Below are 14,662 nucleotides of genomic sequence, written 5' to 3' on the forward strand. Positions count from 1 at the left end.
TTTCCTTAAAAGCAGGATCACAATTTGCAATCACATATGGATGTGATTATCTCGACCAGTGTGAAAGCTCCAGGGAGGCAGGAAATGAGGCAGACCCTGCTAAATGCTTACCCAACCAATATCCAGTCTCCTTTCCTTACAGAACTTGACTTTGTTTGGGGTAGCGGCAAATCCAGCTACATCACTATATGCCCCAGTCTCCCTTTCAGTTAAAGGTGGAAGAGGCTGGGTGCCTAATGGGAACTCAGTACAAGACGAGTGCAGGGAGGTTCACCCAGTTCTGGGCGCGCAGCTGGTACTCAGGAAACGCGTGTGTCATCCAACCAGGCTGGAGAAGCAAAGACCCCCCCCCCCAACCCCCGCCCAACGGCTGCCTTTCTCTTGGAAATATTTTTATTGGTTCTGAGATAACAGGGCTGAGGCGAAGGGGGGACGGGCACAGAGCTAAGGAGGGCGGCGAGAGGCTCTGCCCCGGGGGGCAGACATGCTGTGTGGGGCGCCCCCAGCCAGCAGCGGCTGGGTCTATGGCACTCGGCGCCCGGCCTGACTTCCGCCGGCCTGGCGCGGTGGCCTCCTGGTCGGCGGGCGCCCCCTTTCCAGTTGCAGGAGTTGTGAGTCTTTCACAGTGCGGAGGGGCGGGGGTCCGGGGTGGGCACCTCCCCGGGGTGCAGGCAGGCCCCATCCGCCAGTACGTCCCGGGCTCTGGGCGGCGGCGGCGGCGGCGGCGGGATGAGGCGAGCTCCGGCTCCTCTTCTCCCCGCCCGTGGAGCTTGGCAGTCCTGGAGGGGCCCTGGCGGCCTCAGCGGGACATCATCCGGACAAACTCTGCGGTGGGGTGCACAGGAGGGGGTGCGGAGAAAGCAGCAGTCAGGGCCCAGGACGCTGCCTCCAAACCTCCCTCGGATCGGCGGCCCCGTGTCTATTGCCACGGCCCCTGACCGATGCTGGTCCCCAACGTCCACCCAGCATCTTCTTTTTTTTTTTGCCCGCGCCACACGGCATGCGGGATCTTAGTTCCCCCACCAGGGATCCAACCGCGCCCCCTGCAGTGGGAGCGCGGAATCCTAACCACTGGACGGCCAGAGAATTTCCCGCATCGAGCATCTTCCAATCCACCTTCTACACAGCAGCTAGCAGGAGCTTTCTATCTGCATATCTGACCCCTCTCAAACCTCTCATGGTCCCCACTGGCTAACGTGCTGGATGCTGACACGACCCCAGGGCCTCCCTGTCCCGGCCCTAGCTGACATCTCCAGCCTCACCTGTCACCACTCACCTCCAACCGCTAAGCTCTGACTCCACAGAGCTCCCTGTCAGCGCCTCAGGGGCGACCAACCCTCGCCCCTCCCGCTCACCTCGCAGCGTTCCTGCGGCCTATCCCTGCTCCCTTCTCCTTTAACTAGACTTCACTTTTTAGACCAGCTTTAGGTTCATAGCAAAACTGAGCAGAAAGTACAGATTTCCCATACGCTCCCTGCCTGCCATACACACGCACGGTCTCCTCCATCGTCAACATCCTCCAGCAGAGGAGGACGTTGGTTACAGTCAATAAAGCTACGCTGACACGTCATTATCACCCCAAGTCCACGGTTACATTAGGATTCATCCTTGGTGTTGGACATTCTGTGGGTTTGGACAAATGTATAATGACATGTATCCCTATTGTACTATCATACAGAATAGTTTTATTGCCCTAAAAATTCTCTGTGTTCCCCGTCTTCATCCCTCCCTCTCCTCACAACCCCTGGCAACCACTGATCTTTTCACCGTCTCCACAGTTTTGTCTTTTCCAGAATGTCATATCGTTGGAATCACAAAGTATATAGCCTTTTCAGACTGGCTGCTTTCACTTACTATGCATTTAAGGTTCTTCCATGTCTTTTCATCACTTGATAGCTCATTTCTTTTTAACGCTGTACAATATTCCATTGTCTGGATATACCATAGTTAATTTATCCATTCACCTACTGAAGGACGTCTTGGTTGCTTCCAAGTTTTGGCAATTATGAGTAAAGCTACTATAAACAACAAATCGGTTTTTTGTGTAGATATAAGTTTTCAATTCCTTTGGGTAAATATCTCTTCCTTCTTTTTCACCTGCTGGCTCCTACTCATCTCTTAGGGCTCTACTTACTTATAGCCTCCTCCAGGAAGTCTTCCCTAATCCCCCCTCCCAGCTTGGCAAAGGTGCCCCCATTGTGCTCCACAGCCTGCTGTACTTCCCTCAAACAGCATGCACTATACTGCTGGCTTCGGCTTTCCTTGCTGGTCTTGGGCTTCTCAAGGCAGGGATCAGGTCTCAGCACACACTAGGTGTACAACACATGCTGGTAGAATGAATGGGGGATGCTGGGCTTTCAGGGAAGAGCTGGCATCTGTGGGAGTCACTACCTGGACATGGGGTGACCTGAAATGTTCAGCTCTCATGGTAGCAAAGCCTTCTCTCCATTGCCACACTCTCTTTGACCTTGAAGACCAGCTACTCCCCAGAAAAGGCCTCCCAGCCTTTGTGTTCTGGACATATTCACAGTCTTGCTCATGTTTATCTTGCCTTTCTGCTCAGAATGCACATTCCTGGAGTGCAGAATCAATGGTTTGCTGTTTGGGTTTTTTTCTGTATCCCACGGTGCCTCGGACGGTGTCATGTACAGTGTAATGTATGTAGTGGTTGAGATTCCAGGCCTGAGTTTATGACCCGGCTCTGCCTCTTACCAGTTAGCAAGTTATATTACTTCTCTGAGCCTCAGTTTCCTCATCTATAACATGAGGTAATAATGTGCAGTCCCTAGAGTCATCATGAAAATTAAATGAGATAATATGTGTAAAGCTACTTAGTACAGTGACTGGTATACAATAAGTGTACAGTTATAGATGATCACTATTATGATTATTATTGGTTATTTTAAAAACACTTTTACTGAGCATTCATTATGTGTCCGGTACTGAGTTCTGTGGGAATGACAGAGATAAAGAAAGTGGGGTTCCTCTTCTCCAAAAGTTCAGAGTCAAGCAGAGATATAACTAGCATTTAGGGGTCAGTGTGAAGAATGAGGGTGAGCCTGAGGTGCTGTGAAAGCCTAGAAAAGAGGAAGTTCAATCTGGGGAATGAGGAAAGCAGTGTTGGAGGGAGTGGCCCCACTGCTGGGTCTTGAAGGATGAATAGAATTTAGGCCCAGCGAAGAATAGGACAAAAGGCATCCTGACAAAAAGAACAACATATTCAAATGAGAGCTTAGGAGGTTCATGGACCACCTATGGCTTTAAGGTGGAGTGTGAGTGAAGGAATGGTAGGAGCTGTGGCCAGAGAGGTGAGCCGTGGAGAGATTTTAGGGGGCCTGAGTGTCAGGTTGAGGAATGTGGTATTCAGAAAATACCTACATGGATGGATGCAGGAGTAGGTGGACAGATAGATGGAGAGAGATGGATGGGGGCAGATGGACACAGGGATGGATGGATGGATGAGTACATGGATAGAGATGGGAAAATGACTGTACAAACTGATGGACAGATCAGTGGAAGTATGGGTAGAAATATAGGCAGATGAGTAGAGATATACAAATGTATGAATGAATGTTGAGAGGTAGAGATGCATGGATAGATGGAGAGAGGTACATGGGCAGATGAATGCATGGATGAATGCATGGGTGAATGTAGAGAAGAATGAATAGGTGCATGGATGGATAGATAAGGCCATAGATAAATGGTTCTATGGATAATTGTTTAGACATGGGTGAGTGGGCACCAATTATAAAACAATTTATAAATAGGCACCTGGACAGATAAAGAGATAGATGGATGAAAAGATGGAGAGATAGATATGGAAAATGGACAGATGGTTGGATGGATGGATGAGTGTAGGGATGGAAGGCAGATTAGAGGGGTGGCAGGATGGAAGGGTAGGGGGATGGAAAGTTGGAGTGCACTGATGATTGCATCATGGATACACACGTGGAGGGCTCTATGGATGCCCACTACTGCCCTGGTTTCTCTTCCACTCTCAAGACCACTTCCACCTACCTTCAAAGTCCACTCGTCCATCCCCATTGAGGTCCACATCTCGGATAATTTCCTCTATGTCTCGGTGTCCCACCTGATGACCCAGGAGTTTCCTCATGGCCTCTCGTAACTCACTGGTACTTATCTCCCCATCACCATTGGTGTCAAACTAGAGAGGGCAGGAAGGAGGGAGGAGTAGCTACAACATGGAGACTGTTGGAAACAGATCCCGAGGTTGAGCCCCTTCTCCAGCACCACTGTCTCGCCTTCCCCGGATCCCTTCTCTGTCCAAGCTCCTTCCCCTGGTCTGGGATCCAGAGCTCACGTTTCCATCCCGGGTTGGAATTCTAACAAGCTCCCTGCCCCTGCCTGTCCACTGCCCATCACTCACCTCTCGGAAGGCATCTCGCAGTTCCTTTACTCCAATCATATCTGCTGTCTCCGCCAGGAGTTTAGGTCCCATTAGCTCCACAAAGTCATCAAAATCCACATGGCCACCCACTGGGGACAGAGAAACAGGCTGGATCATCCATCTAACCACTGCCCATCTGGGACTTCCCTGGAAGTCCAGTGGTTAAGACTCTGCACATCCACTGCAGGGGTCACGGGTTCGATCCCTGGTCGGGGAACTAAGATCCCGCATGCCGCGTGGTGCGGCCAATAAATAAATAAATAAATATTTTAAAAAATAAAAATTTAACCGCTGCCCATCTCCAACTAGGCAACCGAGGGAACTGCCAACCCTCCTTGACCTGCCCAGCTCCAGGCCCAGGGTATAAAAGCAAAGGCCAAATGAGGACAGAGAGGTGACCATGGACGGGGGGTTGTCACAGAATGGCTCAGGGGAGTGGCTGGAGGTTGACTAAATGAACAAGTCAGGAAGTTGACAGGGGTAGATATGGAGGGGAGAAAGAAATATTAGGTCACAGAGACAGGCAAAGAATTTCAGAGAAGGAGAGACAGAGACACATATGCAGAAAAGCAGAGAAAGAAGCAGAAGCCATGGGCACCTGGCCCACCTGCCCCTGCCTTTCCCTCATTGTGCAAATAGAACTCACCTTCCAACCGGCCCTCAGTGGGGAGAAATACAGGGGACCTGCCCCCTGGGGCCTGCTCACAGCACTTTGAGCCAGTGACTGAGTTTGGGGGATAAATACCCAGCCCGAGAGGTAAGGGCCGGGGACAACTCCGAGGTGGGCCTGCTACACCAGCTTCCCGAGCTCCCGGCAGAACTAGACTCCATCACCCACAGTGGCAGCTGCTCCAGCGCCTCCTGCCTTGGCTCCTTGTCTTCGCCCTCTCATCTCGCTACCCTCTACCGATGCCGTCCTGCCCCTATGGAGTAAACTACCGCACTCAAACCCCTGTCTCCCGGTCTGCTCCTGGGAAAATGAAAATGAAGACAGAGAAAAACATAATAATGGCATCCTCTGTTCACCTCTTACTGTGTGCCAGGTATTTGGCTCTTTTAAATACGTCCAAAAAAAAACAGACTCACAGATACAGAAACAAACTAGTGGTCACCAGTGGGGAGAGGGAAGTGGGAGGAGGGGTGAGATAGGGGCAGGGGATTAAGAGATGTCAACTACTATGTATAAAATAAATAAGCCACAAGGATATAGTATACAGCACAGGGAATAGAGCCAATATTTTATAATAACTTTAAATAGAGTATACTATATAAAAATTTTGAATCACTATGTTGTACACCTCAAACTAATACAATATTGTAAATCAAGCATACTTCAATAAAAATAAAAAAGAAACTTCCATAATAGGCAAATCTGCTTAGACAGAAAGTAGATTAGTGGTTGCCTAGGGCTGGGGAGGGACTTGGGGGTAATGGCAAAGTGATACAGGGTTTCTTTTGGGGGCCATGAAAATATTCTGAAATTGATTGTGGTGATGGTTGCACAATTTTAAATATACTAGAAGCCACTGAAGTGCATGCTTTAAGTGAGTCAGTTGTATGGTCTATGAATTATATCTCAATAAAGCTGTTACCAAAAATAAAAATAAATGAATAAATAAACCAAGAAAAAGTAATAAAGAAATAAACATACCCCCAATTGACTTCCTGTGCTCTACTCCCTCTATTCCACCCCTCATTTTACAGGTGAGGAAATCGACGCACAGAGAGAGTGAGTGGTTTGCCCCAGGTCACAGAGCTGGGAAGAGGTGGGCCGAGAACTTGAACCCAGGCAGAGGACAGCAAGGGCGAGGCCGGGGAGGAAAGGAGGTACCCGGTGGAGGGACTCACGGTTCATGTTGATCTGCTGAGACAGCTCGATAAGCTCCATCTCGGTGGGCATGTAGCCCATGGTGCGCATGCAGTTGCCCAGGTCCCGGCAGTTGATGTAGCCGTCCTTGTCTTTGTCAAACTCTCTGAAGGCCTCCCGGAGCTCTGGGGAAGAGAAGGAAGGGGGGGAGGGTAGAGTCTCTGGGGCAGAGGCAGCCCGAGGGCCTGCTGACTCTTGCATTCCTCCCACGCCTGGCTCCACAGAGGAGGCCCGGCTCTGCACCAGGCCCCGTTTGCAGGAGGCCTAGATATCTCTGCCTCTCTTCCCACCCACCTCCCTCTCCTCATCCTTCTGGATGGCTGAGCAACCCTCTCCCCTAAGGGGCCAGTTCTTACCTTCAATCTCCTCTGGCCGCAGTGATCTGTCCTGAAACAAAAGAACATGTCCTATTAGCAGCTGCAAGGGGCCCAGAAGTCATACAATGCCCAGCTGAGGGCCGTCCCAGTGGCAGCAGGCACTGGGCGGGAGGTGATGGGGCAGCAGCGGAGGCGTGCCTGGACCATGTCCTGGAGGGGAAAGGATGCAGCCCCACCCGTCCCACAGACATGGGAGATGCCCAGGGAGCTAGGAGCCCTCTCCAGCCTGGGTACAGAACCTCTGGGCCCCCAGCCCCTTATTCCAGACACAAGAATGTGTCAGCGAACAGAGCTGGTCTGGAGGCCAAAACCTGTAAATAAAACAGGGTTAGCGGGAGGTCACAACAGAAGGAAGAGGGCTCTACCCAAAGAAACCAGGAAGAGCAAGGGAGAAGAGGCCTGCAAAGCAATGGGAGAAGCGAGGGGCTGGGGGGGGAAGTGGGGGCCCAGACAGGCACCCAAGAGGGAGGAACAGGAGGAGGAGGAAGAGCCGAGGGAGTGGAGGCAGGATGAGGGCGTGCCCTGCTTCCTGGGCACCGCCCCACCTTCTCCAGTTGGACCCCCATCCTATACCTCGCCCTGTCACAGGACACAGCATAGGACCCTGGGGGCTGCCAGTGCCTCTGGCGGCTGCCAGGGTCCAAAGCACACGTCTGCAGCCTCAAACAGTGCCCAGGTCTCCTTGGGGAGTCAAGGAAGCCCTGGGGCGAGGCATCTGAACGGATGGCAGAGAAGTCTCCAAAGAGCAGGCCCAGAGGAAGCAGGGGGCAGGCTCCGGCTGGTGAGGTGCCAGTCGCCCCAGGCCTGCCCAGGAGGGAGACAGACTGGCATGAAATAGATGCGGTGCCCAGATGGACATGCTTAGCAGGCTCCAAAACTGGTCCACGGGGCTCATCCTCTCCATATGTCACAGCTCTCTGCCTTTGGGCAGGGAGAACACGGGGCAGGGTGTGTCTGCCCTGAGGAAGTGCACACCAAGTGTGGGTACACCGATCACGATCACAAACACACGGGTGTGCCACAGCGAGCGTGCCACAGCGAGCGTGAGGCATCTCAGCTGTGCACACAGGCTGTTCTAGCCAACAGGGCCAGGGCGGGTGAGAGGCCGCTGCCCACCTGCTCCAACCTAGCCCCAGGGCAAGGGACCCCAGTGCTGGAAAATCTGAGAATCTTCTAGAAAGGGGCTGCTGAGCAACATTTTGTGGGACCACCAGCTGCGCAGGAAGGACCCGGCTCTCAGAAGTGGCCGTACGTGGCAGGACACTGCTGAGAGTGTACGTGCGCCTGGAACAAGTAGGCTGCAGGCTACCAGGTCCTGCTAGCGGCATTTCTAGCTGAAGGTAGGATTCACCTGACGGTGTCTGTTTCTGTGAAATGATTGTAAGGACTTCCACTTAAAAAACCTGTCACTGTGCACAGGGAGGGGTTGTCGCTCCCTCTAACACCTACGTAATCCTACCTCTATCACCCACTAGCTGCTCCTAGTCAGACTGGGATCTTGGGTGACCAAAAAGAATGTCTTTTACAATGCCCGGTACCCCTAGTAAGTGAAAGTGTCAGCGACTATATGCGTGCACTCACACGTGCAGAGTATGCTCACTGGGACAAGTGACACAACCTTTCCCACCCTGCAGGCCTCAAGTAGCCTCTCACATCTCCAGGACCCAGCTCTGCAGCCCCCACCATACTTCTTATAAACCCAGAGTCGGGGAGCAAAAAAGCTGGGTACCCCTTGGCAGTGTGCCCGTGGCCGGAGCTGGTCCAACTGAGTCCTGCTGGCTGGTCCCTGAATCATACACTCCCCAGGGCAGAGCGGTGGGAGGATGTGTAGTAGAGCCGGGGATTCCCACCGATGGGGCAGAGAAAAGATGAGCACCGATTTGGGGGGTCAGGTGGGAATGGAGCCCACCACACCCCTCACTCCTCAACTTAAGCAGTCGAGGGACGAGCTTGGCCTCTAGAGTCAGATGGACTCAAGGGCAAAGCCCAGATCTGCTGCTTCCTAGATGTAGGACCTTGGGCAGGTCCCTTCAACTGTGTGCGCCACAGTCTCCTCATCTGTAAAATGGGTTAATACCAGTACTCACCTTACACGGCCTTTGTGAGCATCTGTGAGGCAAGATGTGCAAAGTGTTTAACAGGTGGCATTTAAACCTACTGATGTTTGAACATGTAACATCACTATTAATACCCTCCTCTCTGTGACTGTTCAGATACCCATGGGAGGCTGTCCAAAGCAGTGGCCACATGTGACTATTTAAATTGGAATTGGAATCAAAGAAAATTAATAATTCACTTCCTCAGTTGCACTAGCCACATTTCAAGGGCTCGGTGGCCACATGTGGCTAGTGGCTACTGTAGAGGGAGGGCAGCACAGACTGGACAGTGTTTCCACAGAAAGTTCTACTGGATGGTGCTGCGTATTCAGTACTGAATATGAATCCCACTTCTATCACCCACCAGCTGTTACCTTGAGCATGTTACCTCTCCAATTCAGTTTCCTCATCCATAAAATGGGGAGGATAATGGTACCTACCTCTTGGAGTTGCTCTGAGGCTTAAGGGAGGTGATGAGCCAACGCACTTAGCACAGTGCCTGGCGCATAGTAAGTGCTCAAAAAAAAAAAAATCCAAAAAAAACACCCAAGCAATATTAGCTGCTATTATTTCTTGCTGGTGGATGTGGACTCACCAGGGCTTTGCAGCCATCAGTGGGAAACTTTGGGGGTCAGATTCACAAGTTGCGGGTTTGAGGTGTATCCGTTGGGGGACACGCACTGCTGAGTACAGAGCCCCCTCTTCTTCCCAGCACCTCCTTCCTCACGCCCTGTGAAGCCAAGTCGAGCGCGGCTCCACCGGGGCCAACTTACGTACAGGCTCCCTGTTCTCCGCGAAGCCCTTACGCAGGAAAATGCAGGCCGGCCCCAGCAGGTTCTGCATGACGGCGCAGTTCTGGGCCAGCATCAGGAGCGGTCCGGGGAGCTCGCCGCTGGCCGCCAGCCCCTCCTCACTCGTCTGCACCACCGTGTAGCTGGTCTCCTCCTGGCGCATCTTCAGCCAGCACCAAGCAGATACAAAAGAGAGGCAGGGCATCACCTCCCTGCCCAGCTGGGTCCTCCTGGCCCCAGCCTGGCTCCTGGTCCTAGAAGGGGTCCTTCTCAAGAGCAGACCTTGCGAGGCAAACAGCAGGGTGCAGAGAGCCCTCAGGATGCTCTGGGGCAGGCATCAAACTGGTCCAACAGGTGGAGTCCCCGATCCTTGGCCAAAACGGATGCTCCAGGGAGAGCTGGGTCTGATACCCTCTGTGTGGCCCATGTGTGCGCGCACACACACACACACACACACACACACACACACGTACACAGAACCACACACACTCGTGTGCATGCAGAAGCTCAGAGAGAGAAGCAGGCAGAGGGAGGCTTCTGTTCATTCAGGGAATAATGTCCTTTCCCAAGACGCTCCCAACGTCCCAGCGCAATTCCCTGGGCTAAGCTCCCCGACTGACCTCTGACCCTACCCCCACGGGAACCCACTGGAAGGCAGTGAGGACCATCAGAACTGGTGACACAAAGAGCAGGCTCAGCTGGTCTGCGAGACCGGAGGTTGCAGACACAGGGGCCACAGTGAATAGAAATGAAGCAGGCAGGTGTGAGAGGCGGGGCCTGGGGCAAAATGGATGCTGTGTGTCCCCTTTGAAGGGACAGCATTACGTAACTCCAGCCCGGTGTTGCCAGATCTTCTGATTTAAAGCACCAGGTGGGCTAAACAAAGCACATCTGTGGGTCAGATTCCACCTACTGTGTGGCCTCGAGACTAGACGCTCTCTACCACCAGCAATTCTCCTCGTCCCTCCCGCCTTCACTGGCTCCCTGCCCAGCCCAGCCTGCAGGACCTCTAGAGACTGAGGCAGAGGCCCTCTCTGCTGGCCGAATATAGCTGTGCTCCCAGGTCACGGCCAGCCCACCCTCTTCCCTGATGTTTCCCATGCAGCTATAAAAAGTCAACACTGCCCACAGACCGTCCCCTTAGGGCAACAGCGGCATCCAGACACAATATTCTCTTCTACCCCAGCCTCCCCCCCAGAATCCAGGTCAGGGCAGTCTGCCTTTGGCCCTGAGCTTGATGCCTCCCCCCCAGCGTGGGGATTTGGAGCCAAACCTTCCAAGGAAAGAGAGAGTGGTGGAAACTTAGAGGGCTGTCTTTGTCCAAGAACCCCAGAGCTGCATGCCCTGCCCGTCCGTCCTGCTGCACCCGCTTTCTGACAGTTTCCTCCAGCTCAAGGAAGGCCACGCCCAGGAGACGATCCCACGACCTAACAGGTAGCCTGTCCTCCTAGGCGGACAAGCAGAGCAAACTCCCCCATCTCACCCTGTCCTCGAGCTCCTCCTCCCCGGAGCCCCACACTGTGGAGCTATAGTCTAGACTCTCTTACAACTTCCTAAGCCTCTTCCAGGCCTAGAGACGAAGGAGCAATATTCTGGCTCCTCAAAGGGAAAGCAGCAACTCAGACCCGAGGTGCAGGACCTCAGTCCAAGGCCTGAGTCCAGTGAGTGCAAAAAAGGGTCACTCTAGGTAATCTTAGAACTTGAGGGGTGTCAGACATGACCAGGGTCCATTCTGGTTTGATGACCAGGAGAGGTTCAGAGCCTCGGCCACACTCACATAGGCTTCGGGGACCTGGCTAGAGCCGGGGCAGGACCAGAGAGACCTTCCTGACAGAGGGAGCCCAGGAGTCGACCGTGGCTTAACCCCAGGAAACAATCTCAGGAGATGTTTGTAGAGAATCAGCCTTTTCGTTTCTGGTTGATTCTCACTCACTTGGCTTGGATGAGCACACCCAGAAGGAGGCAGCAGGCAGCACAGAATTCCGAGAGGAGCTTAAATATAACTGGCTTTGGACTCAAACAGTCTTGGGGACAAATTCTGGCTCGCCACTTGCTTGCTTTGTGACCTTCGGCAGGTCACTTGACCTCTCTGCGCTCTGGTTTCCTTCTCTGTCCAATGGGTGTGATCAGGGCAACTCACAGGATTCTGTGAGAGGTAAATGGGCTATTGCACGGTGCCTAGAGCATCGTAAGAGCTGACTATGTGGCGTTGCCATGGTGATGACAATGATGATGACAACGATGATGACAGTGATGATGATGATGCAACTTAAGAGATGCTGGATGCCAGAAGGCATTTACTTCTGGCTGCAGAAGAAGTGGGAGAATATTTGCCAATCAGGAAAGAAGTGAGAAGGACAGAGAAACATTTGCTCCCACGAGGGAGGAACCAGTGATGGCTGGGAAATTTCCACTGCATCTCTTGATCTTAACCCTGCCTGGCACCAAGTTGCCCCGGGGCGCTTCTGTTCTTCCCTGGCCAGTGATGGTACCTGACAGCCCAGTCCTGCCCTGCTCAGAGCCTGGAGGAGGCCTCCTCTTTCCATTACCAATTCCCAGCTACTACTTAGGAAGCCAAGTGGGCAGCGGCCCACAGGCTGACAATGTTTCCTGGCACTGAGGGTACGTCTCCTGAGTGTGGCAGGGTAACAGGAGGGGCTGGCACGACTCATGACCTAACAGCTCTCTAACAGCACAAGCTCGCCAAGCGCGTGCTCCCTCTCACTGAAGGTATTCAAGGAGAAGTTGAGTGAGGAAGCACTTGGTGAGGTGGGCGAGAGCATTGCCCAGTGAGTGGGAATTTGGACTAAGATGACCTGTAAGGTCAGGTTCGCGAATCTATGAATAACATCTCTGACAGCAGGAAAAAGAGAGAGGCAGCCTCTCACAGAGGCAAAAATAAAAACAAAATACCAGATTGGGATTGACATATATACACTAATATGTATAAAATAGATAACTAATAAGAACCTGCTGTATAAAAAAATAAATAAATAAAATTCAAAAAAAAAAAAATACCAGCTCTGGATTTACACAGACCAGGGTTTACATCTCAGCTCTGCTTCTGGTTGGCTGTGGGATCTTAGGAATGCTCTTATCTCTGAGTCCAGCTCCTTTCTTTAGAAAATAGCCAAGAGAACTACTTGGTGGAAAAGAGCAAATGAGATAACAGGTGTTGGAGCTCTTTCAGATACTCAGGAAGAAGCAATGATTACTATTACAAAAAAAACCATGAAATTGAATGCAATATGTTTTATGATCTTTTGCCCTATTCCATGGACTCAAAACCTCTCCTATTTCCCTTTTTACTTCCATCCCCCTTCTCAGAAAACCCAGAGTGGAAAAATTATGATTATGATGCTAATAACACTAGCTAACATTTACTGAGTACTATATTCCAGGCAGCGTTCCCAGCTCTTTCTTTAGCCTCCAAAATCACCTTTGGAGGTAGATGTTAGTATTTCCACGTGATGGACAAAGGAACTGCAACCCAGAGGGGTCAAGTAACTTATCCAAGGTCACATGGCTAGAAAGAGGAGACCCGAGAAGTCTGACTCTTAAGTACTCTGCTGTATAAGGGAAGATGGGTTGGGTAGGACAGAAGGACAATACTTGTTCTTGAGTTCACCTCTTTAAACTCTGGACAGAACCCAGGGAAAGGGCCTTCGCCCTGTGGTCCTCTAAACTAATTCAGATCCGTTTCTGCTTTTCTGCAACAGTGTGGAGGCCACCTCTGATGCAAAAGACTCTCCTTTAAGATGACAGATGATTGGGGGGTGTGTGCACAGAAGAAACAGTCAACCCTCAGAAGGATCCAAGGAACAGTGAAGATTAAAAAGAATTTGATGTGAGCAGCTTAGCTAAATGAGGAAGATGATGAGCAGAAAAGCCTGAAATGTCCTAAATTGAGAGGCTGTCAAACTAACAGAGGAGGTAGGATGGGGTTGGGGGTAGAGGAGCCATTAGCTAACCTGAGACCTTGGGTAAGTTACTTAACCTGAATGGCAATCAAGTTCCTCATCTGGTAAATAAAATAATTTGGAAGAAAGCATCCCTCACATTACTTCTTCCTTTAAGTAATATCTATGAGTTTCTTCTACGGCCTGACTACAGAGGGCTAGAAATACAGGCAGAGCCCACTTAAAGCAAGACCCTACAGATGTAAGCCCAGGCTTGCAGGAAAGATGCTTTGGAGGTGATTATTTGCTTTCCAAAAAGGATTCTTGCAAAAAGATACTATCGTGGTGTATAAGCAATACATCCACTACAGTAAGCAACTTACAGACGCCTTTGCTGTACACTCTATTTCTCGATGGAAACAACCCTGGGGCCCCAAACCAGTCTGGTCCTAGCTGTGAGTCTCTGACCTGACTCAAGAATTATCAAGGGTAGAAGGGGACACCTGGCTTGGTTCCTCTCAGGAGCAAGGCGATCTACTTCAAAACCCACAACTCTGAAGGCTTAGAGACCACCAGAGAGGCTCAGAGACCCTCAAAGGAGATGAATGAGCCCCCATCCTACTGCCGGGAAGGAACCAGCAGCAGCAGGGTCAAAGCCCAGCTCAACCCTCTTCTGATCCTGTTGGCTCCACGGGGGTCTGTCCACTCACATCCTAAAGATCCACGCTTTTCATGGAGCTACGTGGTTTCTTTCCTAAATCTTGCACAAATTCCCAAACACAACGCCCCATGCAGCTTTAAGTCCCAACTTCAGCTCAGAGCCTGGGACATAGAAAACTGTGATAGGAGGGAATCTGGAGGTAGAAACAGGGAAGCAGCTCTAGACAGAACCCAGGGGAAGGGTAGCAAGCTTCAGATGCCCACCCTCTCTGCTCCCAACTTCTGGGGCAGAGGGCAAGATGCCCCAATCCCCCGCCCCAGGTCTTAGGAACTCCAGAAACATACCTTCCTTGAGAGATTTCTCAGGGGAGACTTGACACAGTTGCCCATCCTAAGCTGAGGCAGCCCCTCTCAGGATCCCCGGGTCCATGGAGGAGGCTCCTGGGGGCTAAGAGACCTTAGCCTGGGTCCCCACCAACCCTAGCCTCCCTCTGCCTGCGCCGTTCTTCCTCCAAGACCGATCTGAGTCCTCTCTCTTGCGCGCGTGCTCTCTCACTTGTCTGC

General features: G+C 51.8%; 1 protein-coding gene across 3 annotated transcripts in view; it reads right to left on the reverse strand.

Annotated features, from left to right (window-relative positions):
* Positions 1–375: 375 nt before the first annotated feature.
* Positions 376–14,662, reverse strand: part of CABP1 (calcium binding protein 1) — a 58,429-nt gene continuing 44,142 nt past the window's right edge. For 2 of the 3 annotated variants that reach the window (XM_082354500.1, XM_082354498.1), the window contains exons 2-7: positions 9,526–9,702; positions 6,632–6,662; positions 6,257–6,400; positions 4,388–4,497; positions 4,018–4,165; positions 376–825 (exon numbers count right to left, since the gene is read on the reverse strand). In XM_082354500.1, coding sequence (XP_082210626.1) covers positions 800–825; positions 4,018–4,165; positions 4,388–4,497; positions 6,257–6,400; positions 6,632–6,662; positions 9,526–9,702 — 636 coding nt within the window. In that variant the 3' untranslated portion in view covers positions 376–799. The remainder of the gene's footprint in view (positions 826–4,017; positions 4,166–4,387; positions 4,498–6,256; positions 6,401–6,631; positions 6,663–9,525; positions 9,703–14,662) is intronic. The other variant, XM_082354499.1, reaches the window with a different exon arrangement.

This window comes from Balaenoptera borealis, assembly GCF_965194805.1.
Source record: "Balaenoptera borealis genome assembly, chromosome: 14".
In the NCBI taxonomy this organism is placed as follows: domain Eukaryota; kingdom Metazoa; phylum Chordata; class Mammalia; order Artiodactyla; family Balaenopteridae; genus Balaenoptera; species Balaenoptera borealis.